This window comes from Octopus sinensis, linkage group LG18 (assembly GCF_006345805.1).
Source record: "Octopus sinensis linkage group LG18, ASM634580v1, whole genome shotgun sequence".
NCBI classification, from domain to species: Eukaryota; Metazoa; Mollusca; class Cephalopoda; order Octopoda; family Octopodidae; genus Octopus; species Octopus sinensis.
In genome coordinates this window covers 30,496,183-30,513,580 of record NC_043014.1, presented here as the reverse complement: position 1 = coordinate 30,513,580, position 17,398 = coordinate 30,496,183, and the positions used below count along the sequence as shown (strand labels likewise).

The 17,398-nt window shown below is 36.2% G+C and overlaps 1 protein-coding gene across 13 annotated transcripts in view; it reads left to right on the top strand.

The window, feature by feature from the left end:
* LOC115221283 (AMP deaminase 2) overlaps window positions 1–17,398 on the top strand; it is a 213,464-nt gene that overhangs the window by 134,144 nt on the left and 61,922 nt on the right. For 12 of the 13 annotated variants that reach the window (XM_036510834.1, XM_036510839.1, XM_036510836.1 and 9 more), the window contains one exon: window positions 14,852–15,032. In XM_036510834.1, the coding sequence (XP_036366727.1) occupies window positions 14,852–15,032 (181 nt within the window). Of the gene's footprint in view, window positions 1–276; window positions 283–5,840; window positions 5,846–14,851; window positions 15,033–17,398 lie in introns of those variants that run through there. The other variant, XM_036510845.1, reaches the window with a different exon arrangement.

Sequence of the window (17,398 nt, the reverse complement as noted above, 5' to 3'; positions counted from 1 at the left end):
ACAAGTAAGGGTAATCAGTTACAGCAAAAATTACAGGTAGATGTAAATGAAATGAAATGGCATATCTGGGAGTCAAGTTTATATACTGTGAAAATATACACATATAGACCAATAAAGTGACCTTTTTCTGGTTATATTGTATGGCATGGAATAGATACTAAATGATCTTTAAACCACACTGAATGCTAGCTCTCCATCAGTTATTACAATGTGGGTTCCAGTTGATAAGGAATGGCCTGTTCATGAAATTAACATACAAGTGGCTGAGCACTCCACAGACATGTGTATCCTTCATGTAGTTTTCAAGAAGACTCAGTGTGACACAATGTGGCAAAGCTGCCCACATTCAACCACTTTTCAAAACGTATTTATGGAATTATAGTAACTGATTTATGTAATGAAAGTAACTGATTTTTGTAATAACAGCAATGGATCTATACAATAACAATAACTGATTTATGTAATGATAGTGACTGCCTGATGTAATGACAGTGGCTGGGATATGAAAGGAACTCATGTAATGACAGGCCTTGATTTATGTAATGACAGGCCTTGATTTATGTAATGGCAGCAAATGATTTGTATAATGTCAGCTATTGTTGCGTGTAATGATAGTGAGTGATTTATGTAATGACAGTGACTGATTTATGGAATGACAACTGATTAATATAATGCTAGTTATTCTTTTTTCTAAATAACAGTTACTGATTTATATATTAACAGCAATTGGATTATGTAACATTAGCTGTCGGCTACTGATGTGTGTAATAACATACTGATTTATCTAATAACAATAACTAATTCATTTAATGGCATTATAAAATTCATGTAATGACATGGACTAATTTATGTGATAACAAATACTACCTTTTACTAGTTTCACTCATTTGACTGTAGCCATGCTGGGGCATTGCCTTGAATTAATGTAAACAATAACTGATTTCTGAAATAATCTCTTAGATTGGTTGAAGGCCACAAATTTGTAGTGGAGGAATGTACTGATTTTATTAACTCCAAAAGATGGTATGAATAACTACTTCAAAGTACCCGGCCCAGTAATCTAGTTTTTCTATTTGGCCTCTCTCTGTCATTTATGACTATGGATGAAGGTCCTAGCTGTCTCCACCACTGCAATAGTGTTGTCTGTGGCTGAACACTCCGATGTACAAGTGGCAGTCTCTGCTACACATTCCACATTTGTGGTCTATCCTGGTGCTATTGGGTCTATCTTTCCAGTATAGGGTATTTGATAAAATCCAAGCCTGATGAGCATGATGTGGAGAACAGGTAATTGCCCATGTAGTGTGCAGCTCTTCTCCATATCACTGATGGATCCCAAGGAACAGCATGGCCATCACAATTTGATGTCAGTATCATTGCAGTTGTCAGAATGAGGCTCTGGATAACATCGAACTGCCTTAGGAGCATTGACTCCTTATTTTTACTCAGGCTGAAGCCTTTCCCATGGCTGAATATGACTGCAAGCAGCAAAGGTTTGGAACCAGAGTTTTCCTTCTCCTGCCCAAGGCTAACAAACTCCATCTTCTGAACTGACTTGTTAATTAACCCATTGTTGGGATCTTAATAGATGCTACTGCTTCAGGTCAGAGTAGATCTAGGAACAACAGTGGCCAGGAAGTGGTTCCACACTCCTCAAACCCTTGGCTCTCCTGAACCAGGGCCTCAATACTAGTTACAGTTTCAAGGTCATACTCAGGACATTTTTCTGTCACTCCACCACTACATAACTGTTTTGAATAGTAACGACAGGCATCAATTCATAAACCAGGACTTTTCAAACTCTTTTGACTATTGCCTCCACTTCCTATTTTGAAACCTTTCTCAATACTGCCTTCTAACAATTCAGTACCACCCCATATTTTTATTGTACATACATCCTAAAACCAAGGTACCACATAAAAAGCATTGGTTTGGCTATTGGTCCCACATAAAAAGCACTAGTGCTAGTGCCACATAAAAAGCACTGGTGCTGATGCTATGTCAAAAGCACTCAGTACACTATGTGGAGTGGCTGGCATTAGAAAGGGCAGCCAGTCATAGAAACCAAGCCAAACTGGACCATGGAACCTGGTGTGACCCCAGGCCTTGCCAGTTCCTGTTGAGCTGACCAACATATTCCAACATGGAAAATGAATGTTAAATGTTGATGACGATGATGATGATGGTGATTCAATATCAGACCAGAGTGATTTAGTTCTAGGTATTAGTTTGATGCAAGAGACTACTTACCACAACACCACCCTTACTGTAAGTAAATATTTGACATATCACCACTTGACCTTCATCATTGACCCGCCCTTAAACACATAGCTTTGGCCAAATTCAGGTATGTTTTGTGCTTCCTATTTAATCCTGTAGCGACTAGTTGAAGTTTATATTTACATTCCAATTTGTAGTTAGTTGCATTTTCTCTATGTTCACGCATATATTGATTTCTCTGACCATGTGTGAATTTATACTTGTCTGTTTATACATGTGGATAGCTTTTGAGATTAACAGATGATACACATAGCTAGGATCAATAACATTCAGGAATGTGAATTTGTATATTATCATATATATATATATATATATATATATATATATATATATCATCATCATCATCATCATCATCGTCCTTTAGCGTCCGTTTTCCATGCTAGCATGGGTTGGACGGTTCTACTGGGGTCTGTGAAGCCAGAAGGCTTCATCAGGCCCAGTCAAATCTGGCAGTGTTTCTACGGCTGGATGCCCTTCCTAACGCCCTTCCTATATATGTATATATATATATATATATATATATATATATGTATATGCACATACAAGCGAAGATAATTTGAGATATATAATATATATATATATATATATATATATATATATATATATATATCTATATCTATAAAAGCCACGGGTGTGGCTGTGTGGTAAGATGTTTGCTTCCCAACCACATGGTTCTGGGTTCAGTCCCACTGTGTGGAATCTTAGGTAAGTGTCTTCTACTATAGCCTCAGGCTGACCAAGGCCTTGTGAGTGGATTTGGTAGACAAAAACTAAAAGGAGCCCGTTGTATATATGTATGTATGTATGTGTGTATGTGTGAGATTGTCTTTGTGTCTGTATTTGTCTCCTTGCTATCACTTGGCAACTGATGCTGGTGTGTTTATGTCCCTGTAAAAGAGACCGATAGAATAAGTACTAGGATTATAAAGAATAAGTCCTGGGGTCAATTTCTTCACCTAAAACCCTTTAAGGCAGTGCTCTTGACTGAAGCAAATAAAAGATACTTGTTTCAGTCATTTGAATGCAGCCATTGCCTTGAAGGAACAAATTGAATCCAATACTTTTTTTTAAAGTATGATACTTATTCTATTGGTTTCTCTTGTTGAATTGATAAATTTCAGGGGGATGTAAACAAACTGAGCTAGTTGTTAAGTGGTGATGGGAGACAAACACACATACACATGACAGGCTTCATTCAGTTTCCATCTACCAAATCTACTCACAGGGCTTTTGGTTGACCTGAAGCTGTAGTGGAGGACACTTGCCTAAGGTGCCACAAGGCAGGACTGAACATGGAACTATGTGGTTGAGAAGCAAACTTCTTACCACACTTACTCTCTCTCTCTCTCTGTATATATATATATATATAATTTTTTATTGGTGCAGAAGTTATGAAGGGACAAGAATTTCGTGCATGGCACATTTCAGTCCGCTGATTAAAAGTAATAAAAATATACATACAGATATATACTCATATTTTGAGTTCTGTTTATCCTGTTCATACTACCAAATCTCTCTCTCTCTTTCTATCTGTACACCATCTATGTATATATGTGTATGTGTTTGTATATATTAGTATGTATGCACATTAAGCAGCATTGTTAGATGTGTATATACTATCAGCTTCTCTTTGTTGTTTTCCTTATGCTTTGTTTATTTCTCTGTTGCTTGCATTTTATGAACATTCCTCCAATTTTGCAAGAGTCTACATACAGAGTTACCTCTTATAATTATCAGCTGGTTGTTTGGCTAGTTTGGAATGTATCGTGTCTTGTGTTCTATTACAGATTTGGGAGATGTAGTAGACCGTTAGAATAATTTCCTATTGATTTATTTTTATCTTTATTAGTCCATGTTATTTTATTGACAAGTTAAAATTAGAATCTTATCTTAGAATCATCATAATGGTTTGAAATCAATCTTCAGAACCAAAATAAAAGAAAGTAAAGTGATAAAGTGAAAATAAAGGTTATATTTTTCTTTTTTTTTTCTTCACAAGAATGTAAAATGCTATACGTGTTTCTATGAGACGATGAAAAATACCAGATAGATACAATGTCAAGGCATAGCTGTAACATTACTCTATATTTTCTTTACCTGTGAGAATTCTACTATAGATATCAAGATTAATGTTGCTTTGACTGTGATGAAAGGAGTCTATTGTTATGCTGTTTATGATTGACTGAAAGTGGCAAATTAGCCAAGTTACTAGAGCATCGGGTTGAATATCATCATCATCATCAACATTAACGTCTGTTTTCCATGCTGGTATGGGTTGGATAGCTTGACAGGAACTGGCAAGACCAGGAGCTGCACCATGTTCCATATTCTGTTTTTAATCTGTTTTTGCTTGGTTTCTACGGCTGGATGCCCTTCCTAAAGCCAGTCTTCTATCATCTCCTTTGTAAGGTTTAGCATTTTGAGATCAGTCTTCAGTACTTCATCCTATGTCTTCCACAACTTCCCTCCACTTTAACCCTTTCGTTACTGTATTTATTTTGAGATGCTCTGTGTTTCTTTCAATTACTTTAAATATAACAAAGAATTTAGTAAAATAACTTAGTTATCATTCAGCTAGTGTTAGGAACATAAATTGTGACTAAGGTTTGGTGGAAGATTTTAATTCAGAACTTATGAAAACAAGACATCTGTACTAAAGAGTGAGAGCCGGTTTCTACGACCAAACCAGCCTAGTTTCTCTCTTGCTCACTGCATTTAATTTCTCTTGTTTTAACTTTCTGTACCCTCAGTTCAAATGCTACTAAGATCATTTTGCCTTTCATCTTTTCATGATTGATAAAAAGAAGTACTGATTCAGGGCATTGGAACTGTTTAAAGGTTGAAAAAGATTCCTTGCAGTGTCTGAGCCAGCTGTTTTGGATTCTACAGTCACCAGCATAGATTGTTGTCAAACTGTTGCTTTATTTATCATTGATCACTGTATTCTCTGTTGAACAGAGTTTGTGGTTAAACTGTTATCCTCTTATTTATTCTTTGTTGTGTTAACTGTTGAACACTGTTGTTAAGCTAACTGAATCACTACTTGTTCATTGTGTCCCCTGTTGGGCACAGTCTTTTGTTAAGCTGTTTAACTGTTGTTCACTGTTAAGCAGAGTCTTCAACAATAATAGTTATTCAGAAATGGAATTCTAATTACTTGAAAACTATCTGGTCTTTCCACAATAAACTTTCAGCTACTGCATACAAGTTCTTCTCCATAATAAATTCTTCATCAAAAGAAGCTTAAAAAAGAAAAACAACTAAAAAGAAAAAAATAATTCAATTAGGAACTGCAATGATAAGGAGTCAATATTAATTGAATATTAGATCTGAGCTATTCAAATCACTTTAAATAGCATTTCATTCATGTAATTTCAAATGCTAAATGTAGCTTTTGGTTTTAAAGGATTAATAAATAAAGAGTTAGGAGAAGGTTTTTTTGTTGTACGAAAACTCTGGATTATTCAATGGCTACATTTGCAGTGTAAATCCTTATAGGGAATGCACAATTTGAAAAGCAACCAATATAAACTAGAGTGAATTAAGAATTTACAGCTGAGATTTTGTTTATGACATTAGACATTGTAAACACCAATTTTAAAACAGAAATGAGCAATAGTTCTATTCATGAATCTTCAACTCCCATATTGATAATTTGTTGGGTAACTGCATTGCTTATTATATAATAGACTGCTTGCAGTTCCATTTTCACACACTAAATGTGTTTATGTTATTTTAGTTGTACTATTTTATTCTCAGAGCATAATTTGTCAGTTACTTAGTACTAACAGGATAGGCTAGTTTACAAATGTCCAACACAGTAAGGTTATCCTGTTTTGGTTCAATGTTTAGAAATAGAATGATAAATAACCACCTGGTTTATGAGGTTATTTCTTATGTCTAATATCTTTAAAGTGTGGTTGTCCTTGCATACAGGCTTGTCCACTGCATTCCCTCTCCAGCTGAGCATTCCTGATCTTGTGATCACATGGGTGCTGGTGCCATGTAAACATACCCATACTAGTGCTGTGTAAAAGCACTCACTATCTATTTTTTTTTTTACTACCCACAAGGGACTAAACACAGAGGGGACAAACAAGGACAGACAAACGGATTAAGTCGATTATATCGACCCCAGTGCGTAACTGGTACTTAATTTTTCGACCCCGAAAGGATGAAAGGCGAAGTCGACCTTGGCAGAATTTGAACTCACAACGTAGTGGCCAACGAAATACCACTAAGCATTTTGCCCGGCGTGCTAATGTTTTTGCCAGCTCGCTATACTCACTATACTCTGTGAAATGGTTGATGTTAGGAAGGGCATCCAGCTGTGGAAATCATGCCAAAACAGACATGGAGCCTGGACAACTCTTCAGCTAGCCAGCTCCTGTCAAACCGTTCCACCCATGCCAGCATTGAAAACAGACATACATGATTATGATGATGATGATGATTACATTTATCATTAGGTCTTTACTTTGTTGCATGCATTTTAAATAACATGTTACCAAGATCTTTAATCTCATTAACCTTTTAGCATTTAAGCTGGCCATATCAGCCTAAATATTCTACCTGTTTTATGTTAAAAACTGGCCAGATCCAGCTTATCACATCTACCTTGCAATGTCCATAAAAAAAATAAAATCACATCTTTGAAATCTCAAAGCTGTGAGATAATACATGGTTAATTCAAAACAATAAGTGTTACTTTGGCAGAGTAATCTGAATACTAAAGAGCTAAGCCATATCTAGATTTTGAGATTCTATTCTGAATCTTGGAACCATCTACAGCTGAAGTTCCTTTTCTACTCAACCCCTATCATTCCTTTGTTACATAGAGCCAACCTACTGATGTTATCTATTGTTTTCTTCCCTCCCCATCTAACTCTTCAGCATTCAGATTACCCCATCAAATGTTTTGCTTATTTATTCATATTGTTTTGAATTAATCATGTATTGTCTCATAGCTTTGAGATTTTGATAATGTTGTCTATTTTTTGTGAAGGCGCATGGCTCAGTGGTTAGAGTGTCGAGCTTACGATCGTGAGGTTGTGAGCTCAAATTCCGGACCAGGCTGTGTGTTGTGTTCTTGAGCAAGACACTTTATTTCACATTGCTCCAGTTCACTCAGCTGTAGAAATGAGGTGCCAAGCTGTATCGGCCGTTGCCTCTCCCTTGGATAACACTGGTAGCGTGGAGAGGGGAGGCCGGTATGCATGGTTGACTGCTAGCCTTCCATAAACAACCTTGCCTGGACTTGTGCCTGAGAGGGTAACTTTCTAGGTGCAATCCCATGGTCTTTGTCGTGACCTGAAGGGGGTCTCAGATTTTTATAATGATGTTGTGGGGTAGGTGTGAGAGGTTAGATCAGCCCAGTTTGAACATAAAATAGACCAGGCCAGTTTGAACATAAAACAGGAGGCCTATTTTGGTTGAATATGGCTGATTTAAATGCTAAAGGGTCAATGAACTGGCTGCTACTTTCATTTAATCTTTCAGTACAACTAGATTACTCACACAACTTATTCTTTACAAACAATAGCAAAATAAGACACAAAGCATAACCTTACTTATAACTGGGAAATTTCTTTTGTCAGAATTATATATTGATTTACCATTTCATAAACCTGAATTAGTTTTTGTACTATGAAAAATGTATGTCAAAGTTTATACAGAAGAGAGTGTTGTTGTTTATGTTTATTGTCCTGCAAATCTATTGGATCATTGGACTAAAGATCATATTTTCATATCTTTTATTTTTTACTCGTTTCAGTCATTAGACTGTGGCCATGCTGGGGTACCACCTTGAAGAATTCTTAGTCAAATGAATCAACTTCAATTCTTCTTTTCTTTTCTTTTTTCTTTTTTTAAGCCTGGCGCTTATTCTATTGGTCTCTGTTGCTGAACCACTAAGTTATAGGGATCTAAGTACACCAGCAACAGTTGTCAAGTGGTAGTGGGGCACAAACACAAGACACACACACACACACACATGGGTTTCTTTCAGTTTCTGTCTGTCACATCCACTCACAAGAGATTGGTCAGCCTGAGGCTATAGTAAGAGACATTTGCCTAAGGTGCCACACAGCGGGACTGAACCCAGAAACAAGCTTCTTACCATACAGCCATGCCTGTGCCTATACTACTTATTTATCCAAGGAAGGAATTCTCTAGAGTGATTTTCCATTGCTTTGTCCTGCCCGCAACTCTAATTGTATAACTAATTAGCTAATTTGCATTGCTGATACCAATCATGTTATGAATGTCTGTCCTATATACATTACTTGAAGACAGTCTTGAAATAGTGATCTCTGTGATAACTCATTGTAATGTGGAACTTGGATCATGTCAAAATTGTGAGGAAACTGATTTTTGCATTCATCATCTTGTAGTCAGAGTAAACTTCTAATATTTGCAGCATTGCTGTGTGGTCAGAAGCTTGCCTCCCAACCACATGGTTCCAGGTTTAGTCTCACTGCATGACACCTTGGAAAAGTATCTTTTACTATAGCCTCAAGACCACCAATGCTTTGTGAGTGGATTTGGGAGACAGAAACTGAAAGAAGCCAATTGTGTGTGTCTTTGTGTCTGTGTTTGTTTTCCCACTATCGCTTGGCAACTGGTGCTGTTGTTTTTATGCCCCCATAACTTAGTGGTTTGGCAAGAGAGACTGATAGAATAAGCATCAGGCTTAAAAAAAAAAAAGAAATGTACTGGGGTCAATACATTCAACTAAAAAAAAAATTCTTCGAGGCAGTGCTTTAGCATGGCTGCAGTCTAATGAGTGAAACAAGAAGATAAAAGATAAAAGGTATTTGGTTTAGCCTTATAGCATTTAAACTGGCCCAAATATGTCACCTGTTTTTCTTTCTAGCCAGCCAGATCCAGCCTGTCACACCTACCCTACAATGCCATTTCAAAAATATATAATCACATCATCAAAATTTCAAAGCTTTAAGATAATGTATGATTAATTAAAAACAATGTGAATGAAAAAGCATTACATTTAACAGAATAATCTGAATGCTAAAGGGTTAAAACTACATATTTGTACATGAAGAATGTAGTCAGTTGTATAGACTTCAGTTCACTGGTGGTATGTATTTAATTTTGTAAGGAGGGATATAAGGAAAATTAAGTCAGTTGTGATGGGCCTGATTCAGAACATTTAATAGTCATGACTAACTACCAGAATGCATTTAATACAGCCTTCTGTTGTTTCTGAGACTACTGAATTAACTTAATGGACCCTTTCCACTGATTCTGTCAGATTTTCCAAACAAACTATCATGGGGTTTTAAATTTTAGGTCAATGCAATTTCCATTTCTGTGATGGAATTCAGGACCCTATTCACTATAAGTAAATTCAAACCAAAACTGGATTGTGTCTATAAAATTGTAAAATGGCCTTCCCTGTTTCAACTGTATTTTAAGGATGTTAACTGGTTTGACCTTCAAAATATTTAGTCTGACATCTATTGTGAACTTTATTTGAAATAAGGATAAGAATGAGACAAATAATAATAATAATAATAATAATAGTGATATTATAATAAAGAAACATAGGGATGATGGTGAAGGAGAGAGGTATTTAGTTGATTAGGGTTAACTCATGTACTTGAATGGTACTTATCTGAGATCAGCTCAGGAAGGTTGAAAGTCAGACTTGACCTCTGAAATTTTGAATTCGAAATTTCTTTTCCTTTTTTTTACATTCTTCATTTAGTGTCTGTTTTCCATGCTGGTATGGGTTGGACGGTTTGACAGGTGCTGGCCTGCTGAAGAGATGCCTGGGCTCCATGTCTGTTTTGGCATGGTTTCTACAGCTGGATGCCATTCCTAACACCATTTTACAGAGTGTACCAGGTGCTTTTATACAGCACCTGTTTAGGTGATTTTCATGTGGCACTAGCACCCACAAGACTGCAAGATTAGGATTGCTCAGCCGGAAAGAGATGTAGGAGACATGCCTTTATGCTAGGGCAACCACGATTTTACTTCACCGATAGAACAAGTACTAGGCTTACAAAAAATAAGTTCTGGAGTCAATTTCCTCGGCTAAAGGTGGTGCTCCAGCATGGCCACAGTCAAATGACTGAAACAAGTAAAAGAGTATGCAAATAAACAAATAAAACTGCTTGGGTTAGATATACAAAATATACTTACATATATACGTGTAAATAGAGAGAAAGCAAAGACTGAAAATTTTCAGATGATTATTCATGTATAATATACAGGCATTTATATATTACCAGAGCAAATTTACATTGAGTACAAAGACACAGAAAAATTAAAAGGGAGAAGGTATGGCACTATAGGTCTGACAAATGTTTCTGGGGGCTCAGAGTCACTTCATAATGTTGGCAGATGTAGTTCATAAAAAATATGCCACTAGTAATAGAAGCATATAAACATTGGATAGATCCGATCCATGGTAGTTTTTAAAAAAAATGTGAAAAGAAGCATTGCTTTAAATTGTTTTCTAGTGAGATTTTATAGATTAAGAAATAAGAGATTACTAAAGCTCTGATGCCAAGAAAATACCTTGTTTTACAAAGAAGAAGGAAAATAAAAGAAAAACAGTTAGATGTTTTTTAAAAAATCAATAAGTCATGTGAATTTGAGTGTAAAATCCTGAAACTTTCTAGATATTTTGAAATAAATAATTCCACTTTTTATGTATGGTTGAGTTGATTCTAAGAACATTTTGATATGCTTTATTATGTGTAGGTGTAAGTTTATATGTGGATATGTATATATATGCATATGTGTATATGTATGCATGCATATATAATTCTATGTATATAGATATATGTGTGTGTATGAGTGCATTTATATATATGTGTGCATCTGCACAGGTGCATGCAATAGGAGCACACACATACTCACTCATTGTTTTTAAAAACATTAATTAATAGTATTACTTAAAAACGACGCAATTTCATGATTTCACTCATATGGAGTTTAAGACATTTATAATATTGATTTCAAATTTTCACACAAGGCCAGCAATTTCTGGGAAGGGAGTAATTCAATTATATCAGTCCCAGTATACAACTGGTACTTATTTTATCATCCCAGAAAGGATGAAAGGCAAATTTGAACTCAAAATGTAAAGATTTGATCAAATGCTGCTTAGCATCTTGTCCGTCTTTACAATTTGTGCTAATGATCCTGCCAGATCACCACTCTTAAGACATGATAGTATCATGAGAAGCAGAAATGAAATCAAAAATGTGAACATGAAGCAGCTATTTTCGCATGTGTCATTCACAAGGGTGTTTCTCAACCAAAGAACCTAAGGATAAGTCTTTTCCTCAAAGTTTCATTTCATATTTCACAAAAATATTCAGACAGTGGGTATTTGAAAAGAAAAGCAGGCTTGGTTTGCTAGCTGATGATTGGAAGCAAGGAACTCTGAGTGCTGGTAATAGGAACCTTTCAAAGGTGGCGAGCTAGCAGAAACGTTAGCATGCTGGGCGAAAAGCTTAACGGTATTTCATCTGCATTACGTTGTGAGTTCAAATTCCGCCGAGGTTGACTTTGCCTTTCATCCTTTCAGGGTCGATAAATTAAGCACCAGTTACGCACTGGGGTCGATGTAATCGACTTAATACCTATGTCTGTCCTTGTTTGTCCCCTCTGTGTTTAGCCCCTTGTGGCTAATAAAGAAATAGGTATTTCATCTGCCGCTATGTTCTGAGCTCAAATTCCGCCGAGGTCAACTTCGCCTTTCATCCTTTCGGGGTCGATTAAATAAGTACCAGTTACGCACTGGGGTCGATGTAATCGACTTAGTCCTTTGTTTGTCCCCTCTATGTTTAGCCCCTTGTGGTCAATAAAGAATAAAAAAAATAGGAACCTTTCAGTTATAATGTGTGTGTACACATGCACACACACACACACACATATACAATGGACTTCTTTCAGTTTCTGTCTACCAAATTCACTCAAGAACCATGTGGTTGGAAAGCAAGCTTCTTACCACACAACCGTGTCTGTATCTGTGTGTATATGTGTGTTAATGTTAGTGTTTCTTAATCTTTTTTCTGTATGTCTTCATCTTCACCTTTCATCTTCATCAGTTTGCTGCCCAATTTCTCCCCACATATAAGAAAACAACTCTTGTATACAACAAAATATATTTCATAACATCTATAGCCTTATATATTAATTCAACATCAGTGTCCTTGAAAGGAGAATAAATTTATTGAAAATGAACATATTAGGATGAAGTATTGAAGGCCAATCTCAAAACACTGAACCTTATGAAGGAGATGATAAAGGATCAAGGTGTGTCACATATTGCTGCACTTGAGGAGACCTGCCTACCACAACAGAATTGAAATCCTAAAACCAAGGTGCAATGTAAAAGGTGTTGGTGTGGGTGCTGCTGGTGCCATGTAAAAAGCACCCAGTACATCCTGTAAAGTGGTTGGCATTAGAAAGTGCATCCAGCTGTAGAAACCAATCTAAACCAGACTGTGGAACCTAGTGCAGCCCCTGGCTTTGCCAGTTCCTGTCAAGCTGTCCAACCCATGCCAGCATGGAAAACGGATGGTAAATGTTGATAATGGTGATGATAACAGCATGAATGATGTTAAGGAATTTTTGTAACCTGCAAACAAGTTCCCTACTGGAATTTCCAAATTCTACCTTAAAATTTCTCATAAATTATGAATTACTGCTAAAAACTGCTTAACTACTTACTAAACAACTGATCGAGATTAAATAAAATTCTCAAATACAGCATCTCATGGAATTATGATCCATCTGACTGATAACCAAAGGCATTCCAGTCGTAGCTACTCTATCTTTTTAAGACACAGTATACCTAGGAATTCAGGAATTCAGTGTATTCTTTTTTATTTATGAATTGGATGGGTGTAATTTTAGGGAGATTTACCTGCTATCTCTAGCAGGTTAACTCATTACATAGATGCTTCCTTGTTGACTTGGCCATTCTTTTTTTTATATAGAAGCTTGGTTATTTGATAGCTCTATTCATCAGACTCAGCAAGCCCCAAGTATTTGATATCCAAACATCCACATATATTATTGATTAATAAATCACAAACCAGATTTAACCAAAGCTTTATTATTTCCAGTTCAAGGCAATGCTAGCAGGCTTTTATTGCTGTTATGATTGTATATATGTATGTAGGTATTCATGTACACATGAATGTATGTACATATGTGCACACTTACATATACATGCATGCACACACACACACATATATGCAGACACTTGCACATATTCTTTCATCCAACTATTTAATCATACATAATAATACATACATCCACAAGCATGTCAAAATACACATACATTCAATTATATGCATCCCTGTGTATAACTGTATATTTATATACATGCATTTACCATTATATACCTTACATGTCTATACACTTAATTACAAAAATTGCATATACACAGAAGCCCATGCATATATATATCTAATTATAGATTTCTAGAGAGAACAAGAAAGAGATCTGTGTAGACAAAGTGTGTAGGTATGTGTATATACACGTACATGGTTTCAAAGTTTGACCCCAGGCTAATAACTTCAGAGGATGGGGTGCAGGGTGTAAGTTTATTACATGCTGCCCTGCCTCTCGTGCTTAGCTAGTACTTATTTTATCAACCCTGGAAGGATAAATGGTATAGTTGACCGCAGTAGAATTTGAACTCAGAATGTAAAAAGTTAGGAGAACTGCTACTAAGTATATCATCTGCTGTGCTAATGATTCTGTCAGCTTGCTATTTTATATACGAACATACAGGTACAGGCAAGGTTTAGTTAAAAAGAAGTTCACTTTGCAACTGTATAGCATCAGGTTCAATCCCAGTGCACGGCACTTTGTTAAAATATTTTCAACTATAGCCTTGAAGTAAGCAAAATCTTGTGAGTAAAATTTGTTAGGCAGAAACTGTGTGGAAGGAAGTTTGAGAGACTGTGCTTGTTGTTGGGTAGTAGAATTCATCCATTATCCAGTTTAACACTACCACTTGGTTCCTGGGTTTTTAGCAGAACTCACCCTTTTAGAAGCATACATGTTAGTGCTTAGGTTTTAAGGTAACACTCCCTTCAACCAGGCCCAGAAGCCCTGGAAAGCACTAAAACTCCTTGAACTGCTAATCTTTATTTCTTATTTAGGCCTGAAGAGAATGTGACTGGCTGAGGTTTATCGCGTTATCTTTTATTTTGTTGTTTATTTTTATGCACCTAAATGGCATAGTTCACTTTGCTTCATAATTTTCAGAACTGGGTATTTTAACATTATCATTTCAAACTTGTTGCTTAGCCCTAGGTTAGTCCTGATCAACTAAAGCTATGACCAAAGGCATTCCAGATGTGATTATCTTGTTTTTTATCCTTTTCAGTCAGAGTATATCCAGGTCTAAGCTATCCAATGTAGTTTTTATCTTTAAGACGGTATGGTGTGATTTGAAGGAGTTTTGGTCAGTATTTCTAGCTGATCAAGTGACCACATGGCTCACCATTTTAAAGTTTGTTTCAAATGAAAAAAAATCTATATAGTTTTTAACCTTCTTCTCTTATTCTTTGTCTAGTTCCAGTCCTTGGATGCACTATAATGAACCTGAAGATGAAGCAAATCGCTGTTGGAAAAGAGCAGAGAGTGTTCCAGATATTGACGAGACTAAATCTACCCCTGACATTGATCTGTCTCCAATGTTTGAAAGAATCTCCATAGTCAACAAATGTGGAGTTCAAGGAAAACATTTCAGTGGTGTAAGTCTATAAACTCTATAAATGCCGTTTCTTGTTCTTGTTGTTATTGTGTGCACTCTGCACATCAGACTTGTTTGGGTTGATCTGTGCCGTGTTAGTAATCATTTAAACAAAGTATTCGGTCAACTGAGAGCTTAATTCTCAACAGATTTTTATATTTGGAATTCTTTTTTATAATCAGTTCATATGTTTTTTAACCCTATAGCATTCAGATTACTCTGTCAAATGTAATGCATATTTTTTCACATTGTTTTGAATTAATTGTGCATTATCTCATTGCTTCAAGATTTCAATCATATGATTGCTTATTTTTCGAATGACATTCTATGGTAGGTATGATAAGCTGGATCTGACCAGTTTGAACATAAAATAGGTACAAAATATTTGGGCTGGATTTGCCCATTTTAAATGCTAAAGGGGTTAAACAATATTGATTTGTGACATTTATTGGTGTTGAATGGCCACTTCATAGATCTTATCACTGTTTATAATGGTAAAAAATATTCTTCTTCATTTAATGCTTTAGCATTTAAACCAATCATATCCAGCCCAAATATCCTACCTGTTTTATGTTTAAACCTACCAAATTCAGCCTCTCACACCTATCCTGTAAATACACAATTATATCATTGAAATCTTGAAGTTAAGATATACTCTTACTCTTCACTTGTTTCAGTCATTTGACCGTGGCCATGCTGGAGCACTGCCTTTAGTCGAGCAAATCGACCCCGGGACTTATTCTTTGCAAGCCCAGTACTTATTCTATTGGTCTCTTTTGCCAAACCGCTAAGTGACAGGGATGTAAACACACCAGCATCAGTTGTCAAGCAATGCTAGGTGGACAAACATAGACACACAAACATGCACACACACACACATATATATACATATATACGACGGGCTTCTTTCAGTTTCCGTCTACCAAATCTTTGGTCGCTTTGGTCGGCCTGAGGCTATAGAAGACACTTGCCTAAGGTGCCACGCAGTGGGACCGAACCCGGAACCATGTGGTTGGTAAGCAAGCTGCTTACCACACAGCCACTCCTGTGCCTATAATGCATGATTAATTCAAAATAATGTGAGAAAATAAATATTACATTTGACAGAGTAATCTGAATGCTGATCTATCTATCTATGGCTGGGTTCCAACCCGGGCCACAGCAACAAAGTCCACCTATCACACTTCTCGGTTCAACATCACTACTTCACGGTCCTGGATACATTCCAATTCAGTGTCTGCTCAAATTGTTAATATAAGTGTGGCAACATTTTCCTCTTCTTACATCACCATAAAGTGGGTGCCACAAGACTAATTCAGATGCTTCCAGTACATGGTGGCGTACACACTGATAGATAATCACAGCCTGATCTTATTGCTAATTTTCAGCAAGTCTCTCATAAAGGCATTTGTTTGTCATATGTTGTTGCCATTTCACATTTAGGGCCACTTATAGCATCCTTGTGTAGCAGCCATGTAGCCTGTTTGATAATTTCTTTGTTAGTGTCCATGTTTCACTGCCATATAGTAGCACTGATTTGACAGTTGCAATGAACAACTCGATTTTGATTTTCCTGGACAATTTGGAATGCTAGGGGGTTAAACTTCAAGCAAATTGTGGAGATTTTCAATGTGTAATAATTTCATACGCTGTGATTTCATTTTCTGTAGCCATTTCATGCACTGTGTAGCAAGTTGGTACAATGTGTAATTATTTCCTATGATGATTTCTGAAAACCAGCAATAAATGTCAGGGTGACATTTATTGGTGTTGAGTGGGCACTTGGTTGATTTTATCAAAGTTGCTAATGGTATCAGAAATAATTTTTTCTTAACTTTCACCTTTTTTTTTAACCTTCAACCATTGATTGCTGATAATATCAATATCACTCTTCATCCTTCCAGCTATAGTAAATTGGAGTCGTACTGCATCACTTACGTATTTTTATGGTTTCAACTTTTGAAATATTTCATCTAATGTGTGGTCATTTTATACAAATGTTAGTTATTTCACAGAAAGCAAAGAACTATGAAAATTTAATAAATGATGACGATGATGATGATAATGATGACAATGATGATGATGTTAGTTCATATAATGTTTGACCATTTCATATACTGTGGGATCATTTCATACAATGCATTGTTATTATCTATACAATGTGCAGCCATTCCATACAAAATGGTATTTCAACAAAAAAAAAGAGAACCTGTTACAACTAGAATTTGAAGCCAGATTCTGTTTGCAGAGATCTTGCAAATTCTAGAGGTTGCCCTTGTTTAACCCTAGACATCAGGCATCCCAGGTAGCACAGACACATGATCAAAGGCATTCTAGCCATGATTTACTTTCACCCATCACATATCT